Below are 21317 nucleotides of genomic sequence, written 5' to 3'. Positions count from 1 at the left end.
AATACGGTACCTTTTTATTTTTTTATTTTTTTTGACAGTTCGGTTTCTTTATGGGCGGACCTTGTATTAATTTCGAAATTTAATTTCTACTGCGCTGATTTTGCTCCTGTTATTACTATACCACCGGAGCAAAATACTGCACTGAGAGCTAATGAATCATCCAACTTGCTGACCATGATTTTATTCCAAAGATTTTAGTCACTTGAACTGTTTCTATGTCGCAAGAGAGTCATATATTTATTTACCAATTGATGGCCAGCCTGGGGTGAGGGGATCTCCCTTCTTAAGAAGAACATTTCCACGTTGTATTCCTGTTTCCGGTAGCCACCAACTATTGGGGTAAACATTATTTATTCCTTCTGGGGCAACGTCTGCTGGGTCCGAATATATAATGAGACCCAATGCCCCCCTTTCCTCTGCATGCCTTAACTGAAAGTAATAATAAATATTTGACTGAAATCGAATATATGCATATTTAATTACACAATATAATCAATAACACTAAAGTACTTGAATAATTAATTAATTAATAGGAACCTAAAAGAAAACACGATATTATATCTTTCCGTAAGTCAAGTAGGAACTATAGTAAATTACTGCAAGTTTCTTTAGAATGTGTACCAGTATATCAAGTGGTAAAGTTGGTAATACTGTATTTTTGAATAAAGTTAAGTATTAGGAATACATTATATTAGGTTTAGTATAACCTTTTATAGCAAATGAATTATAAAAAATATTACTTACCTACATGAAAGAATCCTATGCTTTCTGTTATATTTTGTAGAAATATTAACACATCATAATTATAACACTATAATTTATAATGATAGTGGTAGAAAATTACAAATATTGCCTACACATTAGTTTTCTAATGCTATTTTAAGAATTGCATGTTTTAAAACAAATATCGAAAATTCCCGAAGCACATGATAAATTAAGTAAATTCCTTGAGCTAAATATTTGACACAGAAAATATGTCAATTCATTACATATTATTGTGCAAAGACTGAGAGTTAAGAGTTAAGTTGCATAGGTTTTTCGTGACATGTAGAGTGCATATTAACAAATATATTAACCAGCTAACTCACCATGTTCCCACGAAATATTTTTCCATATCGCGCAATGCAAATTTTTCCCCTGACGTCCACCCCAAGTCTGCTTAGTTCTTCAAAATCTTCCTCTCTCCCATAATTTACGTAAACCAGTTCTCCAATTACATCACCTAGCAGAAAAGAAAAGGCTCATTATTGTATGCAAGAATTAAACTGCCAATTATTAAAATTATCTAAATAACGAATAAATACGTATGTAACAATTAATTGCAATATTTTATATTTACGGAGGTAAGTTAAAAAATATTTCTTGTGACTCGAGCGTAGTACAGCCCGTAAGTAATTACGTGCATCAATAGGATGGGATTATATGTGTGTTTTATTTCGAAGAGACAGCGTGTAGTTTGAATGGAAATGTTTTGTAATTATTTGTCCAATAGGAAAAAAAGTGTCTTCGTAAGTAAAAGCTTACTTGTACAGACAACACGATGTTTTATTTCAAATTTTCGGCATTGGAAAATTGGATTTTTTAGTAATTAAATGGAGTTCATATAAAACTGTATAATTATTCGATTTATTGACTTGCATTTGTTTTTTGAGAACAATGTTTTACAATATTTTCTTTCATTCTATTTCGTTGTTTCAGTTTCTACTTCGGCCATACAAGATGTCCATTCTGTCATCGATTTTAAACCAGCCCATAACCCATTGCAGTAAGTTTAATTATAACCATGCTAACTTTTTGACAAGCCCTCATGGCAGAAAATTAAATAAATTCAGGGCAATATTTTAATAGCAGCGGAACTTACCTAGATTCAACCCAACCTCTTCGTGCACTAAATAATTATGAACTTTAAAGGGTATGAAATGTTACATCACAGCACGTGGAAAATGAAGGCTTTGAGTTCCACTAAAATCCAGTGAAGGGTTTGATCGTTTCGTCTTGCTTTTAAACATCATTAATCTTGCCGTCACGATTAATCCAAATATGAGAAAGGACTGACGCTAATCGTCTAATTGCAAACAAAGCACATTAAGTTAGGACACCTGTACTTCTCAACGTTGACATATACTACATTAGCTGAAGTGACCTCCCCGATGGCGCAGTGGTTGCGTCGTCGCCTTGTAACCAAGGAGTCTCTGGTTCTATACCTGGTGGAGGCACATAGTGGTTCGGATCCCACTTTAAACTGTAGGTTCATTCCCGATTAGCCTTTCTGTGCATAAAGTGGATTTATAACACCAACTCAATCAATCAATCAATACATTGGCGGAAGATACTGCATTACTGACGAAACACTTATATACGCATTTCTTGCTCAGACACACGCTCTATTTTTGACATGTTCTAGAAAATACTACACTCTGTCCCACCTATCTCTGGAGCAGGCGAACGCAAACAAGTCTCTGCGCAAGCAGTGACGCGAGACGGCTTTTTGGGGGGGGGGGGTAGCAAAGTGTACTGCTTTGCTCTGGCTCTGCCCACTCGATCGCCCCGCCCCCATCTTCTCTGCGGCTATGCGCGGCCTTTCTCGAGAGATAGCTGGTACAGGGTATAGCATTGAAGCTAACACGTGCGCTAGGAGGGAGGGGCCAATGTTGGCGAATAGAAATTGGGCAACTCGCACATTAATAAAAATTTCGGTAACTTATGGACCACACTAAAGCTGTAACATTTCTTGCATCCTAATTTTTTATTAGAGTTACTACGTTTTCATAGAAACCAATACATGCCGGTGTACAGTAGTGGATAAATCAGAGAAATGTAATTATTGATGTATGATGTCGTATGATAGATATATTATATTTAATCCACTATATCTTCCGTTTAAGTAATTAAAATAATGTACTTTCTTTGCTTATTTGCTAAAAGAAGAAAATAAACGTTCATGATGGATCGGACTCATTGTAGAGACGACGTAAAAAGATCCGCATAAGCAGTGTAAGTTTACAACTTGTCTCATCATTCATACATGTTCCACATTCAGATATTATGCATTGAGATGAATTAAAATGAATAGTTCTTGAAACTATTTCAGTGCTCGATCAAATGAGTTATGGAAAAGTTTTGGAATTTTAGAGAACTGGGGGCCACTATCTTCTTTAAGAATTGAGACATATATAAATGACGTTAGCTGTCTAAAGGTTTAAATTTTCCCAGAACTCACCTCGTCAGTACGAGTTTCAGGACTACATTTTGGCTTGTGCAAATTTCCTTTTTTGTCTTTTGATTAACCAAAATGCAAAAGCAGAGTAAGATAACATCAAAGACGAAAGACAGTATAAACTCCTTCATGGTTTTCAAACATATTTCAACAGAGATATTCAACTATTTAAATATATGCCTCGCATGAAAAAGAAACGTATTTGCCTCAAGGAGCATTGGAAGTTCACCACATTCAAGAAAAAAGCATCAAAGGTCGACAGAAAGTAGAGAGCCTTTGAAAAGCCGAACTTACGCTTGAGAAAATTCCAGGAAAGCTATTCGCAAAGCGAAAAACTAAATTTAAAAACACAGAGACGTTTAGAAAGAAGATAAAATATATTTTTACAACCTTATATTTGAAATAGCCTATTGTAGATGGATTTATTCCCAGATCATTTCCAAAGAACGTGACTAATTTTACACAGCAAATGTTTCAATTAAATTTCACAACAAAAATTATTACCCTTTTAGATTACTATGAGCAACACAATTTTAAAAAAGAATTAAGATATAATATTGCCATTTTTTTCAATGTATAAATGTTATGATGAAAAATGTTGTATGAATTGTTTGACCTAACTTTTTCTCTAATTTGACTTGCCTTACTACTTCCATAGTAACTGCTTATTTTATCTATACATATTTTCGTATGAATATGATTGTTCTTAGTGTAGATATTAGGTCAAATATAGCAACAAAATAACGTTCTTGGTTCTAATGTTGCGTAAAGTACCTATTAGTTGTCTCAACTATTGCACGAGTCCATCTACAACATTTATCGTCCTCAATTTTTTCTAGATACACAGGAGCCATGCCATGTCGTTTGTTCTTTCATCTGAATCGTCTTCATCACAACTTTCCATTCCAGTGATTAAGATTAAATTTATTATTAAATATAGTAAAAATATTGAATTATGTCTAGTGTACTGATAGATTGGTGGCAACCTGTCCTATCCAGGTCATGCATACCTGCTGGAGAATATGCATTGAATGCGTGTACAAAGTCAGAGCCATTTTCCGCATCCTTCAAGTCATCTTCCTGATAAGCTGCGGTGTGCTTCTCTTGCCCCTTAGCATCTAGTATCCGGACCTAGAATCCAATAAATTTTGTTTTATTTTACTTTGCTGGAAATACAAAGAAACTACGCCCCTATAAATTTGACTGCGAGTATCAGAAAAGAGAGCAAAGAAGTGTTACTCTTCCACATCTCCTATTCATGATAAAAACAACTCTTTCGATGAAAATATTCTGCAAGCCAAGTTAGTTCCACTTAAGCTTCCGAGTTTTCGAGAGTAAAGTCACTCAATTTCAGGAATTAAAGGATCCCGTTCAATCCCTGAAGACGAGAGTGATGTCACCTTTCTAAAGCTCAAAAGCTTACTCGGAACTTATCTAGCCGATATCCGGAGGAAATCTCTTGATCATTTGACGCCAGGAAAGCTTCATGAAGTAATGCACACTTTTTAGAATTTTTCTTTGAACACAAAGTGCAACGCTCTTCGCGGAGTAATCCAAACAATAATTTTGGTGCAGAAATATTGAATTCTTCAATGAAAAAGAATTGAGCACTTTATTCGAATGTCAAAATTAAATTGAAGTTGTTATTTTGCCAGGAATAGTTTGTCCGAAATAACGAAATAGTGCATTAGTAGCACAAAATGTTGTTACATGCTTTCAAGGATATAATATGAAAATCTATTTAGCGTTCATAAATTTTAAACTTATATCATTGTACTTAAGATTTTCACAATACTATAATCACTATTGGAAAATGAGCCATGGTACGATGGTCTCACGCCATATCTTAACATGATGCACCGAAAGAAAAACCATTTTCCACGACAGGAAAAATTAATTTGTTTATTTTCTACATCAAATACTACAGTGTCTTCATTTGGTTATTGTGCCACTCGAACGCGTGCACGTGTAAGGGCTGGAATCACGCCGATTGCCGGCGAAATTGGATGTGCGTATCCCTTTAACTCAATTGCATAGCGCATTGCCAACTTTCCAGGGTTCGTCAAGTTTCTGTTTGATAAACAAACTGCGGAATATTTCAATAGAGCTACTCTGATCAACAGCATGTTATCAAGAAAGGATCCATGTAGAGCAACGTGACAACTCTCGGTCTGTCGTGAATGTCAGTAGTCTCTTTCACACAGGAGGATGTGTCGCGTTGAAGGAAGATTTATATTCTCCTCTTTGTCATTTGCTAAGCTGCTAAGCGATAAACCGATAAGTGTTGAGTGTTGTTAGGTTTTATTAATGTTGTTATAATGCAGAAACATAAGAGAATTTTAGAACAAGGAACTTTGATGTACGATTCTTATGTGAAAACAAACTCGTGCAGAAGTGTGAGGAAGCGATCTTCAAGTGAACGTTCTCAAAACATGTGAAAAATGTGTTGCAATACAAAAATCTAACATCTTCTGGACAAAATTAAGTGATTACTTCATTACTTTTCGTGAAATTGTAAATTACTTTAATTGAAATAAATCTATTTCACCGACAAGTTCTCTGGCTCCAAAAGTTACACGGGCACACATCCGAGCGACACAGTAACTAAATGAAGGCACGTTAGTTTTAAAACGAAGGCAAAATGAAGTACGTAATTCTAACTTTATAGTGTCATTACACCATGATGCTTTCAATAGAAGCAACTTATATTATGGAAAAGGTGTGAGTACACTGCGTAGGTGTTCTCTTGATTTTCAATTTAGCCACCCTATTGAAAAAAGCTTGAGTTGTCGTTTAAAGAGATAGCTTAGTGTGATAGACATGTAGACTAGCGAAAATGCTGCAAAATATAGAAAGAGGCTAGCTGGTGATTTTAGAAATGTCACTATGGATAACAAGAAGTTTAAGAACAATAATCAAGGGGACGTAGTGGATACCAATATGATATCATTATGTATGTATGTAAGAAAGTGGAAGTACCTTATTGGGGTTTATTGGATCTGGGTACGATAGAAGAATCCTGTAAGGAACCAAGTCCACGGCATCCAATCCAGCTTCCAGCCAAAGCTTCTGAATCCATTTCGCCAACTCCATGTCTCTGTCTGTGCCTGCAAGATGCGGTCTGCTACTCAGCTCTCTAGAGAAATAAAGATCAGTCCAAATTACAAGTACAAGATAGAGTAATAGAATCCCCACAATTTATTGCATACATTAGTTGGTTTAAAATCGAAAAATCAATGTAAATATGCGACAAATGATAAGTATATAAGGTAAAGGTAAAGTTCCCAATGCACACAGAACCCAAAACGTGTCAATTAACACATATATGTTGACTCCAATAACACATTAACGTGCATAAATTGGAAATAATGCACTTTCTTGGTGTGTCAAAATACACACAGAAATGGATAAAAGGACCCTTTTATCAGTTGATGATCTGTGTGATGCACTAAAAATGCATCAATTGTGAAGATTAGACAAGATCATTTCAAAGGTAGCAAAATTACACATTACACAATTGATGCATTAAAAGTGAAATTATGTTATCTTTGAAATGATCAGCTGATAAAAGGGTCCTTTCATGTGTTTCTGTGTGTATTTTTAAAACCCAAAAAAAGTGCATCATTTTCAGTTTATGTACGTACGTTAATGTTTTATTGGAGTCCACATATAGGCCTATGTTTCAATTGACACGTTTGGGGTTCTGTATGTGCATATAGCACCGTGCCATGACGGCACATTTAGGAGATATGGGGCTAGGGTCCAACACATTCTCGATCTCGACCATTTTAGAGGTGATGTAATCAGCACCACGCTCAGATCGTTTTTACCGCCCCAGGGTTGCTCCCAGATACCTATTATTGATTTGAGTCCGAGAGCCGCTTTATGCGGGGGAAAAGGCTGGAAAATTTTCTACCCTAGATCAGCCACCCCGGGAATCGAACCCGGGTCTCCCGCGTGGCAGTCAGACCTACTACCGACTATCAGACCAAATGAAGTTAATCATAGTTGTACACTCTGTACGATGAAAAAAGTAATCACGTAGGCTTCAAGGACTATCATAGGAAAGGTGAATCGATCTAGACAAGGTCAGACCAACTTATCTAAGTTTGATTACTCTATTACAGTAAACGTGTTATTAGTTTGAGAAAAATAAAGTTATCATACGTTTTACTGAAAAACGATTTTGCACCCTCTCTACGCTATGAATTAAATTTGTCTTCCAATATGTTCAGGGGCGGAGTCAAGAATGGACCACAAGGGCCATGGCACACCCAAAGTCAGACTGACCCACATGTCGGCCCACCCACTCATGATAAAGATTAAATGAAAGTGTATAGACAATGATGACTATGATGGAAACATTCCTGATTAAGATCACGTAATGTCAGTGCGAAATGTTTGTTTAAAGATGTAACCCATTCAAATCTTTGATAGTCTCCTACATTAAAGACCCTGGAGCCGCCACTGAATATGGTCAATGTTAGTTCCTCAAAATGCAAAGTGGCTTTATTTAAAATTGAAAATGTCAAGCTCAAGACGAATAAAATGAGTCGAAGTGTCAGCATTAGCCGGATAAGATTTAAGCCGGTTAACGTTTGCGTTTACAAATAATAGGAACAACATCTACCTAAATTTTGCAACTTTTGCAATTCTATGAATTTATAGTACAAGGTAGCTACATGGTTTTCTTAATATTTATACAGTGATGTTTTTATAGACATGCTAAATACTGTGTAAAATTACGCTGTATTAAATAGTCCAACTAGCACAATCATATATGTACTGGAATATACAAGAGCACCACTCATACGGAAGAAAAATATGATTGTAATATTTGAATTACAGTACGATGTTTCCAGTTTGTAAATTTTTTGGTACTTCCACATCATAAACTCATTAGGAAGATACACAATAATTCCTTACCTCAAATACGCCTTGATCCTTTCGGAGCTGAACTTGTCCAACGACTGTCGCAACATCTCGATGTCGTCACGGTAAGCATCCTTCGTTGCCATAGTAACCGTGTCTAAAAGACGCGCCTGCTGTGAGGAGATCCTCGCAGAGAAGTAGCCAATGAGAAGTCCTAATATTAAGCTTCCGACGATGAGGGATGCAGCGATGAAGACTAATGATTTTGTGGATGCCATCTGTGATGATCAATCTAGGAGATCCTGGAAGCAGAGTAGGAAAAGGGTGACAGTTCAGAAGTAGCTGACACTTCAAGTTAAATGCTACGATTTCTTTGATGAAACAAAAGAGGGCAAATTCTAAATGGTTGTAGTTCAAGCTTTGGAAAATATTTATTCCGCGGTGTTGCCAGTCTGTTGTCTCATAGCGTGCTGCGCTGGAAAACGATTTTACACCTCCAGGTTACTAACCAATCACCTGTTTGAGATAGCCAGACCCACACATGATAGCTAAAATATTATATGTTCTCCTAATATGATACCCAAAAGAACACTGAGTTTATATCTGTACATTACTTAAGCCAGTTAGTTTAACAGAGATGAGAAACGCAGTCAGGCAGGTAAGGGAAAACATAGTAACTTAGAGGTCTATGTCGTTAAACTTAGTTCATCTATTAGTGCTAAAAATGCAATAATCTAAACCATCCTGTAATTATCTTAAGATAATTCGAGTCGTTTCTGTCAAGATTTTGTCTCGAAAAAACTGTCGACAAAGTACGTAAAATTTTACAGCAGCTATGCTTTCCTAAACATTTCACTCATATGTATATTTGTGGAGAAATATACATAATATTTTTTTTAAAAGGCCTCTCCGATGGCGTAGTGCTAATGTCGTCTCCTTGTATTTTGTAACTAAGAAACCCTTGGTTCGATGCACCGTGGGGGCACAAAGTAGTTCGGATAGCACTTTAAACTGTAGAAATGTAGGTCCAGTACCGATTAGTCTATCTGTGCATAAAGTGGACTTAAAGACTAACAAAACCTATTTTTTTTTCAAAAAATTGTTGTTTTACAACCAGTTTTTCTAGAATGTTTTCTTGTGTCATTAGCCTCCCCTTGGTGTACTGGAAACGCTGTCGCCTTGTAATGAAGGGTTCCAGTGTTCGATCCCCGGCGCAGTATCACTTCACGTGGTTCGAATCCCGGTTTAAACTGTAGGTCCAATCCCGATTAGCCAATCCCCAATCCAATCCCAATTAATTTTGGAAATTCCAAGTTGTCATTTTTAAAAGTGCTTAATTCTCGATGTTTTGTGCATCGTAAGTGTCTGAAACATCTCAAAAATTGTTAGTTTTTATTCCAGAAAGGAAAAAAACAATCACGTAGTGATTTCCACAGTGTAGGAAAAATTCTAACATATACTGTCCCGAATTTCAAACTCCCGAACGTCGGGATTAAAAAAAAGTTCCCTTCCCGACCAAAGAATTTCTAACCCGCCCACCTTAGATATTTCTAATGTTCCACCTAAGACCATACAATTTTAACATTCAACCTTACACAAGTTTCTGGTATAATCGGGAAGTGAACGAAATAAACCACATAAGAACTGATAACCCTGAAACCGGAATGGAACAGTTCCTTAATATATGCGCCCTTGGAATGATAGACGCAAAGTTCTTTAGCTGAGGCAGTTACGTTTGTTTGCGGGTTTCCGCGATAACTAAATTATCAGAAGTTCTCTATTTTCATGTTCTTGCTGGTGTCAAGAGATACTACAGCAAAGTTTAACTTCCTCTTAAGAGTAGATAAAAATAGATACGTTCCCAGCATTAACTCAAATATTTTAAATTACGAAAACCACTCATTGTGCGTGTTAACAATGTAAATTAACCATAGAGATCGGAACAGATGAATGAACAGAATAAAATCAATTAAAGATACTAATTCTTTTTTGATGTGTTTCGAAAGAGCTGTTTGTTCTTTATCTCATCTTTCTAGTATTAACAGCACCCCAAATGGAAGCAAGGCAGCTGCAATAATTTTATATAGAAATATTTTCTATTCATGTATTTTATTCAGGAAAATATATGAAACTAGCACCTGACATATTCCAAGAAGAAGAGAGGATGTAACCAAATATATCCTATTATCATTTGTTTTATTAGAGAAAAGGTAAGCAGGGCTTCCATGATGGCGTAGTGGTAACGTCGTCGCCTTGTAATCAAGGAGTGCCGGGTTCGATACCCGGTGGAGGCGCATAGTGGTTTGGATCTCAGTTTAAACTGTGGGGGCAGTCTTGATTGGCCTATTTGTGTAGAAAGTGGATTTCAAACAGAAACTTAACAGTAATAGATAAAGAGTGTTTACAGATTCAATATAAGTTTTTATTTAAGGCCGTACTAAAGGCAATTTTGTGGTAATTTTTCGATAACAGATGGCAGCACCGTTTGCCATGGCAACCGAGGGCCATGTTGCCAGATCTCCGCGTAATCAAGGTAGATACATACAGGTTGGTCGATTAGGGTACTCCTTGATGGGATATGACGTCACGTTGGTTAGCAGATTTTATTGAAAAATCTAAGGAGATGTGGAGCAACGTAATTGTTTATCATGAGATTTTAGTTGTATTGAAAAAAATACAACAATTTATCACCAATGCAAAATAGTAATAGTCGTAATAGTAATATAAAATCCCTTGTATTGTATTATGTATTTCTTTTAATATTTCGAAAGCAGAAGAGAACATACAAAGCTAGCTGTTGTTAATTCAAACACGAAATACATAAAGTAAGAAGAGTAATTGAAATAATTGAAAACATTTTGCAATTACGTTTGAAGCGAATGCTGCATTGACTGTAGAATTCACTTTATATGACAGTACTTGAACACATTTATATCTTTTATCGGTGACGTTAGCAGATTTTCTTCATAAATTTGCAGAATTTCAGTGAACATCTTGTAAATATTTATAAATATTAGCGGTCTCTAACGATCCTCAATCTTTTATCCTTCAAGTGAATAAACATGTAATTCTTCACCCTTATTTTTACTGAGTTTTAAGATCGCGATTTTGAAAGAAAAATGTCAGAAGAATCCTGGATACACAATAGAAGACATATTTGTTATTTTTATAATAGTTCAATATTAAATACAGTTTTGTAGCGCATCTAATTTATTTGCATGTCATGTCACCACACAATGTCCTGTTTCATAGTTCTTTACGGATTTGGTCTATTCTGGTTTTCAGTTCTGCAGCTGATGTAGAATATTTGGAAGTATCAGCCATTTTCTAGTAACAGTAACTGTAAACTACTTAGGTACGTTATGAAATTAGTAATTGTAACTCAGTTATTTTTCCACCTAACTAGTAAGTTGTACAATTACTTTACTGCATGGAAAGAAATATTAAATTGAACCAAATGTTCTCCTCAAAGAATAGGTAAATTGACGATTATTAAAGCCGGCCCCCGGGGCGGAGTGGTTAGCACATCGCGCTACGACGCCAGGGGTTCCGGGTTCGAATCCTGGCCTGGGCATGGATGTTCGTGAGTGTCCATTCATCGATTTCATCATATCCACTCATCTCCATCATCGTAAACTAGCCAAAAGTGGCACAAAAAGCGAAGTAAAATAAAGCAAATCAATCACTCAATCAATTGATGATTATTAAAATCTTGAGACCATGAGGACAATTTTGTATTTTTTTTCGTCAAGGGCCAGGATGTATCCCAAGTTTATTTGTATTAGAACACTTACCATATAAGATTACATACATAATCTCCAACAATTCTCATGGACACACAGTAATTTTATAGTTCCACAAAAATTCTAAAAAATATTTGGTTTGCTCAACAAAATAAAATGAAATGTTATCGTCATTGCTTTGTAACAGAAGTTTACTGTGAATTTTATTGCCTCAATGTTTGTACATGAAATGTAAGAAATAAGTTATAATTTCATGAAACTTAATGCTTAGCATTTAGTGGTCATCGGTGGTGAACAAGACATCGCGTTTGCAACTTGATTGATTGATTGATTTAGTTTATTTTACTTCGCGTTTTGTGCCTCTTGGCTAATTTGCGAAGATGGGGATGAGTGATGAAATGATGAAATTGATGAATGGACATTCACAAACAACCAAGCCCGACCAGGATTCGAACCTGGGACCCTTGGCGTCGCAGGCGCTTGCAACTCATGATCCGAACAACGTCTTAGGAGATGAAACAAATCTAGAATAAAGTAACTGTAATAATAACTATAAAGAACAGTAATAACAGTAATTATATGCGAATTATTTTCTCAAGTGATTAACTCGGAGTTACTTTTAAAGAGTAACTAATCAAACACTGCTGATGCATCATCGAGTTCAGCAACATATTGGTATGAATTGCGAGGGAAGTTGAGTCTCCCCCTTGGCAAAGTGGTAACGTAATCGCCTTGTAATACAGGAGTCCCAGGTTCGATAGACGGTGAGTGTACAGTATTCGTCAAATAAAAATGGGACAACTAGATCCTGAAAGTCTCCCTTTTCTGCAATGCGTCTTGTGTGTTGTCTAAATCTACGGCGATGAGTGAATTGTAATGGCAAATTTTCAATGGCAAGTTCTGTCACTGCCGTTGAGTTAGGCAACACACATAACGCATTGCAGGGATGCAGGTATTTCAGAATATAGGTGTCCCATTTTTATTGCCGGTGACTGTATATAGTGGTTTGGATCGCACTTTAAACTGTATGTCCAGTCCCAATTAGCCTTTCTCACGTATAAAGTAGATTTTAAAAACGTTTTTCGAGGTAAGATACAATACTGTAGTAAATACCATTAGAATAGAAGTTCAATAGCTTACAAAATAATTGTTTACAGGGAGTACTAAAACTAGATTTTCGGGATATATAAAATCATATTTACGTTGTTGTTTCAATGCATATTTATTATTTTTCTTTATAGTACCCTGCAAAACATTATTGCGTTCTCTGAGAGCAGTGTTGGCGATTGGGTTCCAAAACTGGGAGAGAGCAAGGACACTTTAATTTCCATTGGTAGATGAGGTTTTGTATAGGATTGGGGTAAAAGTGGAGGTCATCTGCCCCTCCCCCTAATTGCCGCCATTGTCTGAGAGATATGCTTTTTGCAAGTCATCATCGTATTCAGGAAGAAATTTATTTTCTTAGGATTATTGAAAATACCTCTAAAAATTTAAACTTGCAACAATATCAATGAATGCGTACCAATGCTTGACAGACAAGTCAAGTAAGTCACACCCCTGGCACTGTTTTTTTTTTTTCCTCCTGTTTCCCCTAATATACAATTTACAATTGATGACCACTTGCTGTCAGATATTATTAAGGCTTGAAACATAATTTCTTGAGCATATTTTGGACTCTTGATTTCTAGTAAATCATCACCATTCAATCAAGTGCCTACGCTAGCAAGCAAAAATGTATGTACTCTTCCATGTAAAGTTCAAGCAGTCCACTTTGTTGATTTATAGTATATTCCGTAGAAGCTTATACACCAACTGCCATGGTACGCAACTGCCATTGTCGGTCAAACCTATTGTCCTTTTGTAAAATTTCAATAGTGCTCTTTACTATTGGTAGAAGTCACTTCGATTAGTTTCTCAAATGCTCAACTGCAAAAGGAACAAATAAAAATAGTTTTAACATCGTATATGAGACTATCAACTTACAAAACATGTTTAAAAAAATATTGATATTACATTGTTACAACCTTAGACAAGTTGAGTTAATAATGGAACTTACAGATGTTGAGTAAATGGATTTGAAAATAATGGATCCAATTGGCACTATAATGCTTAACGATATCGTCCTGTTATTAAAGGGCAGTTTGGTTCACGATATGAGCTCACTTCAATGATCTAACTTTATAATGAATGTTAAATATGATGAGCCTAAAACAGAAATTGGTAAAATAATTGTTAGAAATATTTTCATAGTAGAGTGATGATTGCAACGCTATATGGAGTGACGTTCCTCCAGGTTCGAATCCTGGTTTCATGTATGTATTTAATCATTATCTTTGTTCCAATCATCCATTTTATCAAATCATTATTCAACATCATTGTTCCAAGGATCAGAAGTTGGAGGTAAAATAACAGAAATACATTATGAAATGGAAATTCAGTTCCTACTATATTTTTAGTTGAATTATATAGTAGACCAGCCAAGAAGCAAAAAAGCTTTAAAAAAAAATGTATCTGCATGAAATGTTAATAATAGGCAAAAAAAAAAAAGATAAAGTGTTCCCCTGTGCATAGCACCACGCCATGAAGGCGTATAGGGGGTGTGGATCCATGCAAAATCAGTCAGTCATAGGTCTGAGAGAAAAACTAGTCAAGCTTCAAACTCACTGGTATTCGAAGTAAACTATTTAGTACAAACGGCTACTGAAATCTAATCTGATATTGAACCAAATATACGTAGCATAATCAGGACAAATTATGATTTCTATGAAGCTCTGTGTCATCCACAATTAAATTATTGCCCCTGTACTTGCAAGTATGGGAACATTTATCTATACCGGTACTCATTTGGAAATTCTCAGTAAACATACAGACTTGTGTTCGATAGACGGTAAGATTTTAGTCTCATAACTGTTAGGGTGTACTTTTACACTTTAAATATATACAGCATCAAGTTATTGGACGAAATGCACTCTCATTATGAGCCTTCCTAAATTATAAAAGGACAAGAAAACAGAAGAGCTTCATACAGTTTACAAAACCGGTTTTCTGACGTGTTTCTGTAAAGGAAGATAACAAAACTGTGTCCGAAACTTGCAAACATTCAGGGATCTCACATTACATCTATTCGAATCAAACCTAACTTAGCCTGACCTACTTAATACATATGAATATTTGCGACCTGCTTCAAAAATAAAAAGAGAAAAACTCTTGTAGAAAATAGGTCAGCAAGTACTCGTTTCAACCATGTACAAGGGCAAAGTAAAAAACATTTAAACAAACTACTGATTTGTAATAAACATTCCGATGTTGTACATGTAAATAGCACGAGTTTCGCAGGTTTGGAAATTAACTTACAGTAATGAAAATAGAGCATTTTATGCAATATTGATTTAATGATATCAGATATAATCTATATTAAGCTACGTATATTTTATGCTATAGTAATGATCTCAAAACGGTAGTTATTAGGATTATGCCTAACGTAAAATATAACATTCTATTCTGATTTTACATTTACAAAGAATTATCAACTTCGTTTGGAAGTTAAAAAAGTCATGCAGTGTCAAGCGATATTCTCACCGATATTACATCAGAAGATATTTCTTCAACATGTAAATAAATTATACATTTTGCCTATATGTCAAACATTTTGCCTTTGATGGATAATGTTAAGCAACAAGCAATTAAATATTAAGGGTTACCTTCGAGCTTGTTAAGCTTTTTAACCTCCTCCGTGGAATATTTGTTCCCTTGTTCTCGTATCTGTACGGGATTCGATATCCTCTGGTAGCTTGGTTTGATTTTTACTCTTTCAAGAACTTGCATTGATCATATCGTTAGAAAGCACGGAGTGAAATCTCGGCAACAGTGTTGGCTAAAATCTCCACCACGGAGAATATTGCGACGAAACACCACTTCAAAAGTTTTAATGATAAGCACTACACTCTGAAGGTACGAAATGTTTTCATTTTTTCACATAGTATTTCAGATGCTTGCGGGAAGAACATGTGATCTTTGTTTCACCACGAAATATTCCATACTAGTCATAAAAGAAAGAAAATGCACCGGTATTAAAAAAACTACCACTTCAGCGCCATCTGTACGCAGCAGTTTGAACATGACGGAGACCTTATATTTTCTGTTATTTGCTTAAATCCCTTCAATCGTAACAAAATTATAAGGTTCACATGTTCTAGTGAATAAAACAATCTCTTATATCGGAAAATTTCTTCCTTACCGAATCTATATTAGTTGTACGGTTATCCTTAGAAATTGGGGTCTATGCTTTAGCATGGCTTTAGAACCCCCTTAACGGTGTAAATTTTCAAATTTAATTTCACCCTGGGTAATGTAAATTAGAGTATTTTTTTAAAATATATATAGAGTATATACCCCTTAGAAACTAATCCAAGAGTGAACAGGGCATATAGGACAACTCTGTGTGGGGGGGCGTGATTGTGTGTGGTGGGGGACATGATTGTGTGAGTGTATTTTTGTGTGTGTGCTTTACCTACAGTATATTTAAATGGGCCTCCTCGATGCCGTAGTGGTAATGTCCTCGCCTTGTTATCAAACGGTCTCGAGTTCGATACCAGGTGGAGAGGCTGATAGTGGTTCGGATCGTACTTTAAACCGTAGGTCCAGTCCCGATTAGCTTATATGTTCATTAAGTAGACTTTAAACAAACACTCAAAAAATTTTGCTTGCAAGTTTGACAACACCTTGGAATACCAAATATTGATTAATTTGGTTTATTTTAGTTCGCTTCTCTGCCACTTCTGGCTAATTGCGGCGATGAAGATGAGGGATGATGTGGTGAAATGGCTTAAGGGACACTCCCAAAGAACAACCATTCCCAGGCCAGGATTTGAACCCTGGAACCCTAGCTTCGCAGCGAGTTGTGCTAACCATTCCTCCACGGAGGTTGGCTGTGAAGCCAAATAATTTCCATAAATATACAGGAAATAAACATTCACGAGTAATGTATTGAAAGAACTTGAATTAAAGACTACTCGTTCTTAGAGTAACTTAACTAATGAAGGAATTCGTATCCATTTTAACTTCGTTGTGTAAACGATCCTACAATTAATGGTTGTCAAGATATATCTTTCTTAGTTTCTCTTGCAGAAGAACAACTATGTCAATACGAAATTTTTTTGTAAAACAGGTAGACCTAAGGAATCACATTCGATTAAGACATGCACGTTCTTTATAGAATAACCAATTAGTCTTTTTGCAAGAGTTGCGGAGTGAAATAATGTTACGTACATCAAGAAATAAAATTAAACAAAACGTGGATAGACTTGTTATGAAAAAAATAGCCTTCAATTTTCATAGACTGAAGCGATGACAGAATCTAGTCGGTAATTACTTAATTTTCTCAAAACTTGAATTGCCTCAACGCTCAACGCAATAGTGGGAGAGAGCATCTCCCACTCCAGATTCTAACATTGGCATTTCACACTGCAGGGTAAGTTTCTGTCAACTGCACCTCATTGGTTAGCTCACCCCTTCTACAGGATATTTTCAGATAGGTTGTGCTGCCAATAAACTTCGATGCTGATATATTTTTCAGACGTTAAAGGAAAGAATGTGAAGAAAATTCCTCAAACTCAGTGGAATTGGAAATTTCTAAAATAAACCTACTTGCATGTATTAATATGAATGTAATTTTTTTTCCAACTGTCATGTTCATTATTAAACGACCCATTAATATTGCTGTGCTTATATATAAAATGTTGTAAGAAATTGAACTGTACGAAAATTATCCTGTATATTTCACAATATACAGTAATTCTCACGGAGATTATCTTGTAAAATTGGAGTCCACATTATATGGTTACAAATGAAAAATTACGGATTCAATTTTATGGTCAATATTTACAATATAAGTTTCATTGTTAACTAAAAGAACATATTTTTAATAACATAACATAACCGGTGGTGAACCTACCGAATGCCGGCCTCACTCCCACATGCCTCAGAAGAGGTGGGAGATCATCCAACCGGGGTGGTGTGTGGCTAGCACGACGAACCCCTAGTTGTTGCTGTAAGTTCCCACGATCGGGTTACGTAACTCCCCAATTTCCTCACGATGGTTGGTGGTCACCGGTCCCATACACAGGCAGAAATCTCAGGAGAAAAGTTTTTACGCTTCCTCCCAGGAGACTCGAACCAGCGCGCGTCCCGAGCCCAAGAACGAAGCCTGACACCTTAGAACGTTCAGCCACCGTACGGGACACATACTTGTACTATTAATATTTCGCATTGTGTGCCAGTGAATAACCAATGTTGTCAATGTGAATTCATCCACAATTATTAAAGAAAACCTTGTCAGGGAACACAAACATTAGGAAGCGTTTTATGTAGTAAGGTCATGTAAAAGTCACTGGGATATTTTGTCACGCGGTAAAGGAACGTGAATATATGCACGAGAAACTTCGTAAGTCTCTTCGTTGATAAATCTCATAGTCATGACTATGAGTCATGATCTACCTATCTCTCTCTCTCTCTCTCTCTCTCTCTTCCTCAGCTTCTCGCCTGTTAAAACAAATATCTCGATCATAAGGTCAAAATATTTTTTTTTATTCTCTAGCTCCACGACTACTATTACTATTTTTAAATATTAATTATCAATGTTATAAATTATTTAAAGATAATTGTATGAACTCTTGAAACTTTCATGGTGACGAAAAATGGAGATATCTCGAAGTATGGACCAGATAAGTTCAGGAAACTTTTCTTACTTTGCAAGAGTTAACGTTACCTTCAGTTCAGTTACGTGATCAGAGAGACACTAGCTCTGGAAAGTAGAAAAACATTTCCAGAACTCACCTGGTCATTTTTACGAGAAAATAACTGATTAATAGTCATCGAAGGAAGAGATAAGAATTTTTCAAATTTGAAGACGAAGAAATTTTCCTCTCTGAGTTGAAAAGTACTAGGAAAATAGCAATATACTTCCTTTGTCTACCCATAACAGTGGTTCTTATTAGATGCTATCTAATTATAGATCGATCACATTATCGTTGTGAAGTTTTTTGGTTATGATCGGATAGATATTTTAATATTTGCATTTGTAAATGAATGAATGTGTTAAATTTTTTGGGTGTGGCGTACATATGGCCATTTTGTTCCCTTCACTGTATACGGGGCAATATCCAAGTGTCTATAATGAACGGGTGTAAAGAGCCTCTTGAGAAAGGTTAAAAGTGCAAGATTGCAAAGACTCTACACCATTACATTACATTACACATTAAAAGGGAAGGAGACACTAAAAATCTACCTCAGAAACAGTGCAAGAGGCCCGCTCTCCTCAAAAAGCTAAAAAATACAACAACAAATAAATTTCCTAAAACACTGTGATCATTTCCCACAGTCGGGATGATTAACAGTTTGTCTAAGAAGAGTAAAATTGGCCCATTCAATGAAAATATACCTAAAACTTCAAATAACACTACAGACACCACACACTGGAGGGTCCAGCATTTGCAGCAAATGACCATGAAAGAGACTGCTATGTCCAATACGAAATCGAGTTAAAATGACATATTTTACACGGGACGGACGATACGAGGAACTCCATGCATGTTTTTGTATTTCTTCCACTTCGCGACAATGGGGATGAATGATGATTAGTGATGAAGGGGCACTCACAAACAACATTTATGCCCAAGTCCGGACTTGATCGTGGCATGGATTTTTTTTAAAAATCGATAATATATTAATGCCAACGTCGTACCTTTACAAAGAAGTGGCTCATATTAAACCATAAATTGAATGAAGTTCTATATTCTAATTTGAAGAAGTCCATTAACCACAAGTTTATCTTTATTTCTATATTTTTATTTTAGCGATTTATTATTATCGAGGAGGTGTTCCACAAGTTTGGTTATGAAACTTGTTATTATCGGACCATCATTCGGGGTTGAATCTCTAGAAAATAGATAACTAAATAACTTGTCTTGAACCAGTGCTCTTTGTAAAAATAATAATAATCTTGCAACTTGATTTTGCTTACGTATAAAGACAAATAAAAATAGAAATAACATGAATCCGACTTCAAACTGTAGGTCCAGTCCCGATTAGCATTACTGGGCATAAAGTGGACTTAAAACACAAACTCAATCAATAAATCAAATAGAAAGAACAATAGAAAATTTCGAAATATCGTTGTCAGTAATGTTATATCACATTTGGAATTTCAGTTATTATTATAACTTAATTTGTATGTCATTAATTAATTCCTGCTTCAATTACAGGGACGGAGTTAAGATTTCAGTAGAAAAGGGCTTAAAATCATTTCTTTCTAAAGCATTCCGTCTTGACTAAAAGCACTTCAATGATGTAGGGTTTCACCTGCTACAAAAAGTTCCAAGGTTTGTTTGCAGACGAGGTCACAATTTTTCATATTTCTGATTAAAACTAAAACTGTGTATACTCTGTCCCTGCTATCTCTAGAGCAAGGCCGCATATAGCGGTAGAGAAGGGGAGGGATCGAATGGGCAGAGCAAAGCAGTACACGCTCCTGTGAAGGCTGGTAACTGCAGTCGCTTCCCCCCCACTCAATCCCATTCCCTCTCACGTGTTTATTGGTGGATCCGTCTCGCGTCACTCCTTTCGCAGAGAGTTGTTTTCGTTCGCTTGTTCCAGAGATAACCGGGACAGAGTATAGTCTAAACAAATCTTTTCGCAACTTGTTACCCAAATCTGCGATAAAGATCCAGAATTTTAGAAAGTTTCTTCAATCACCAACTTACACTCAAGCAGATGCCAGTTTTAGCATCTATACACTCACATGCACGCACAGTTCCGAAACAGAAAGAATAAGAAATCGGAGTAATTTGACTTACTTGTACTCAGACGAGAGAAAATTGCACGTTTCACTCCCGATGACACTATCTCCTACTGATACGGTGAGGAAGGGCGCATTCCAAATGCCACAGTGTACATTGGATTTGAACCGTGACTGCAGCCAAAGGGTAAAAGTCAACTTTTGCCGCATGAATGAGAATGTTTCCCAGTGCGTGGAGAGATCTTCTGTTGTCAGGTGGCCCGTTTCAGTCCATTCCCGGCCTCAACTGACAGACATCTGACGCACTCATCGCAAGGCGTACGAACTGGACATTCGCTGATCTCTAATGGTGTCCAGTGGCGTAGCACGGACATTTCGGGTGGGAACGCCAAGACCGAAGGAAGGGTAGGACTTTTTTTTTGCTTAAGAGTTTACTTATGAAGTTAGCCGCCATAGGTATTGTCTATTAAAAATCATAATCTCATTGTGTTTATTGCATAAAGTCAGCCGGGTTTCGATAAAAAAATGATCCATGCTTGTGAGCTGCATCAATGCTTAGATCACTGATGATTTATACTTTCTCTTAATTAGATTGCTCACATCAGAAAAAGGTGACCTTCGGCATGACGCAAGTCATTTTGTCCACAGACCATACGACGTAAAGAGTTTTCAAAGGAATGCTAAAGATTTC

General features: G+C 36.2%; 1 protein-coding gene across 2 annotated transcripts in view; it reads right to left on the bottom strand.

Annotated features, from left to right (window-relative positions):
• LOC145978700 (N-acetylated-alpha-linked acidic dipeptidase 2-like) overlaps window positions 1–20880 on the bottom strand; it is a 61038-nt gene extending 40158 nt beyond the window's left edge. Inside the window, exons 1-6 of one of the 2 annotated variants that reach the window (XM_083111498.1) lie at window positions 20685–20880; window positions 8144–8391; window positions 6197–6353; window positions 4228–4348; window positions 1089–1222; window positions 246–429 (exon numbers count right to left, since the gene is read on the bottom strand). In XM_083111498.1, coding sequence (XP_082967624.1) covers window positions 246–429; window positions 1089–1222; window positions 4228–4348; window positions 6197–6353; window positions 8144–8367 — 820 coding nt within the window. In that variant the 5' untranslated portion in view covers window positions 8368–8391; window positions 20685–20880. Of the gene's footprint in view, window positions 1–245; window positions 430–1088; window positions 1223–4227; window positions 4349–6196; window positions 6354–8143; window positions 8392–20591 lie in introns of both variants that reach the window. The other variant, XM_083111500.1, reaches the window with a different exon arrangement.
• Between the last annotated feature and the right edge of the window lie 437 nt (window positions 20881–21317).

The sequence above is a fragment of the Lepisma saccharinum genome, chromosome 25, assembly GCF_977018435.1.
Source record: "Lepisma saccharinum chromosome 25, izLepSacc3.1, whole genome shotgun sequence".
NCBI classification, from domain to species: Eukaryota; Metazoa; Arthropoda; class Insecta; order Zygentoma; family Lepismatidae; genus Lepisma; species Lepisma saccharinum.
This window is presented reverse-complemented; position numbering and strand designations above follow the sequence as displayed.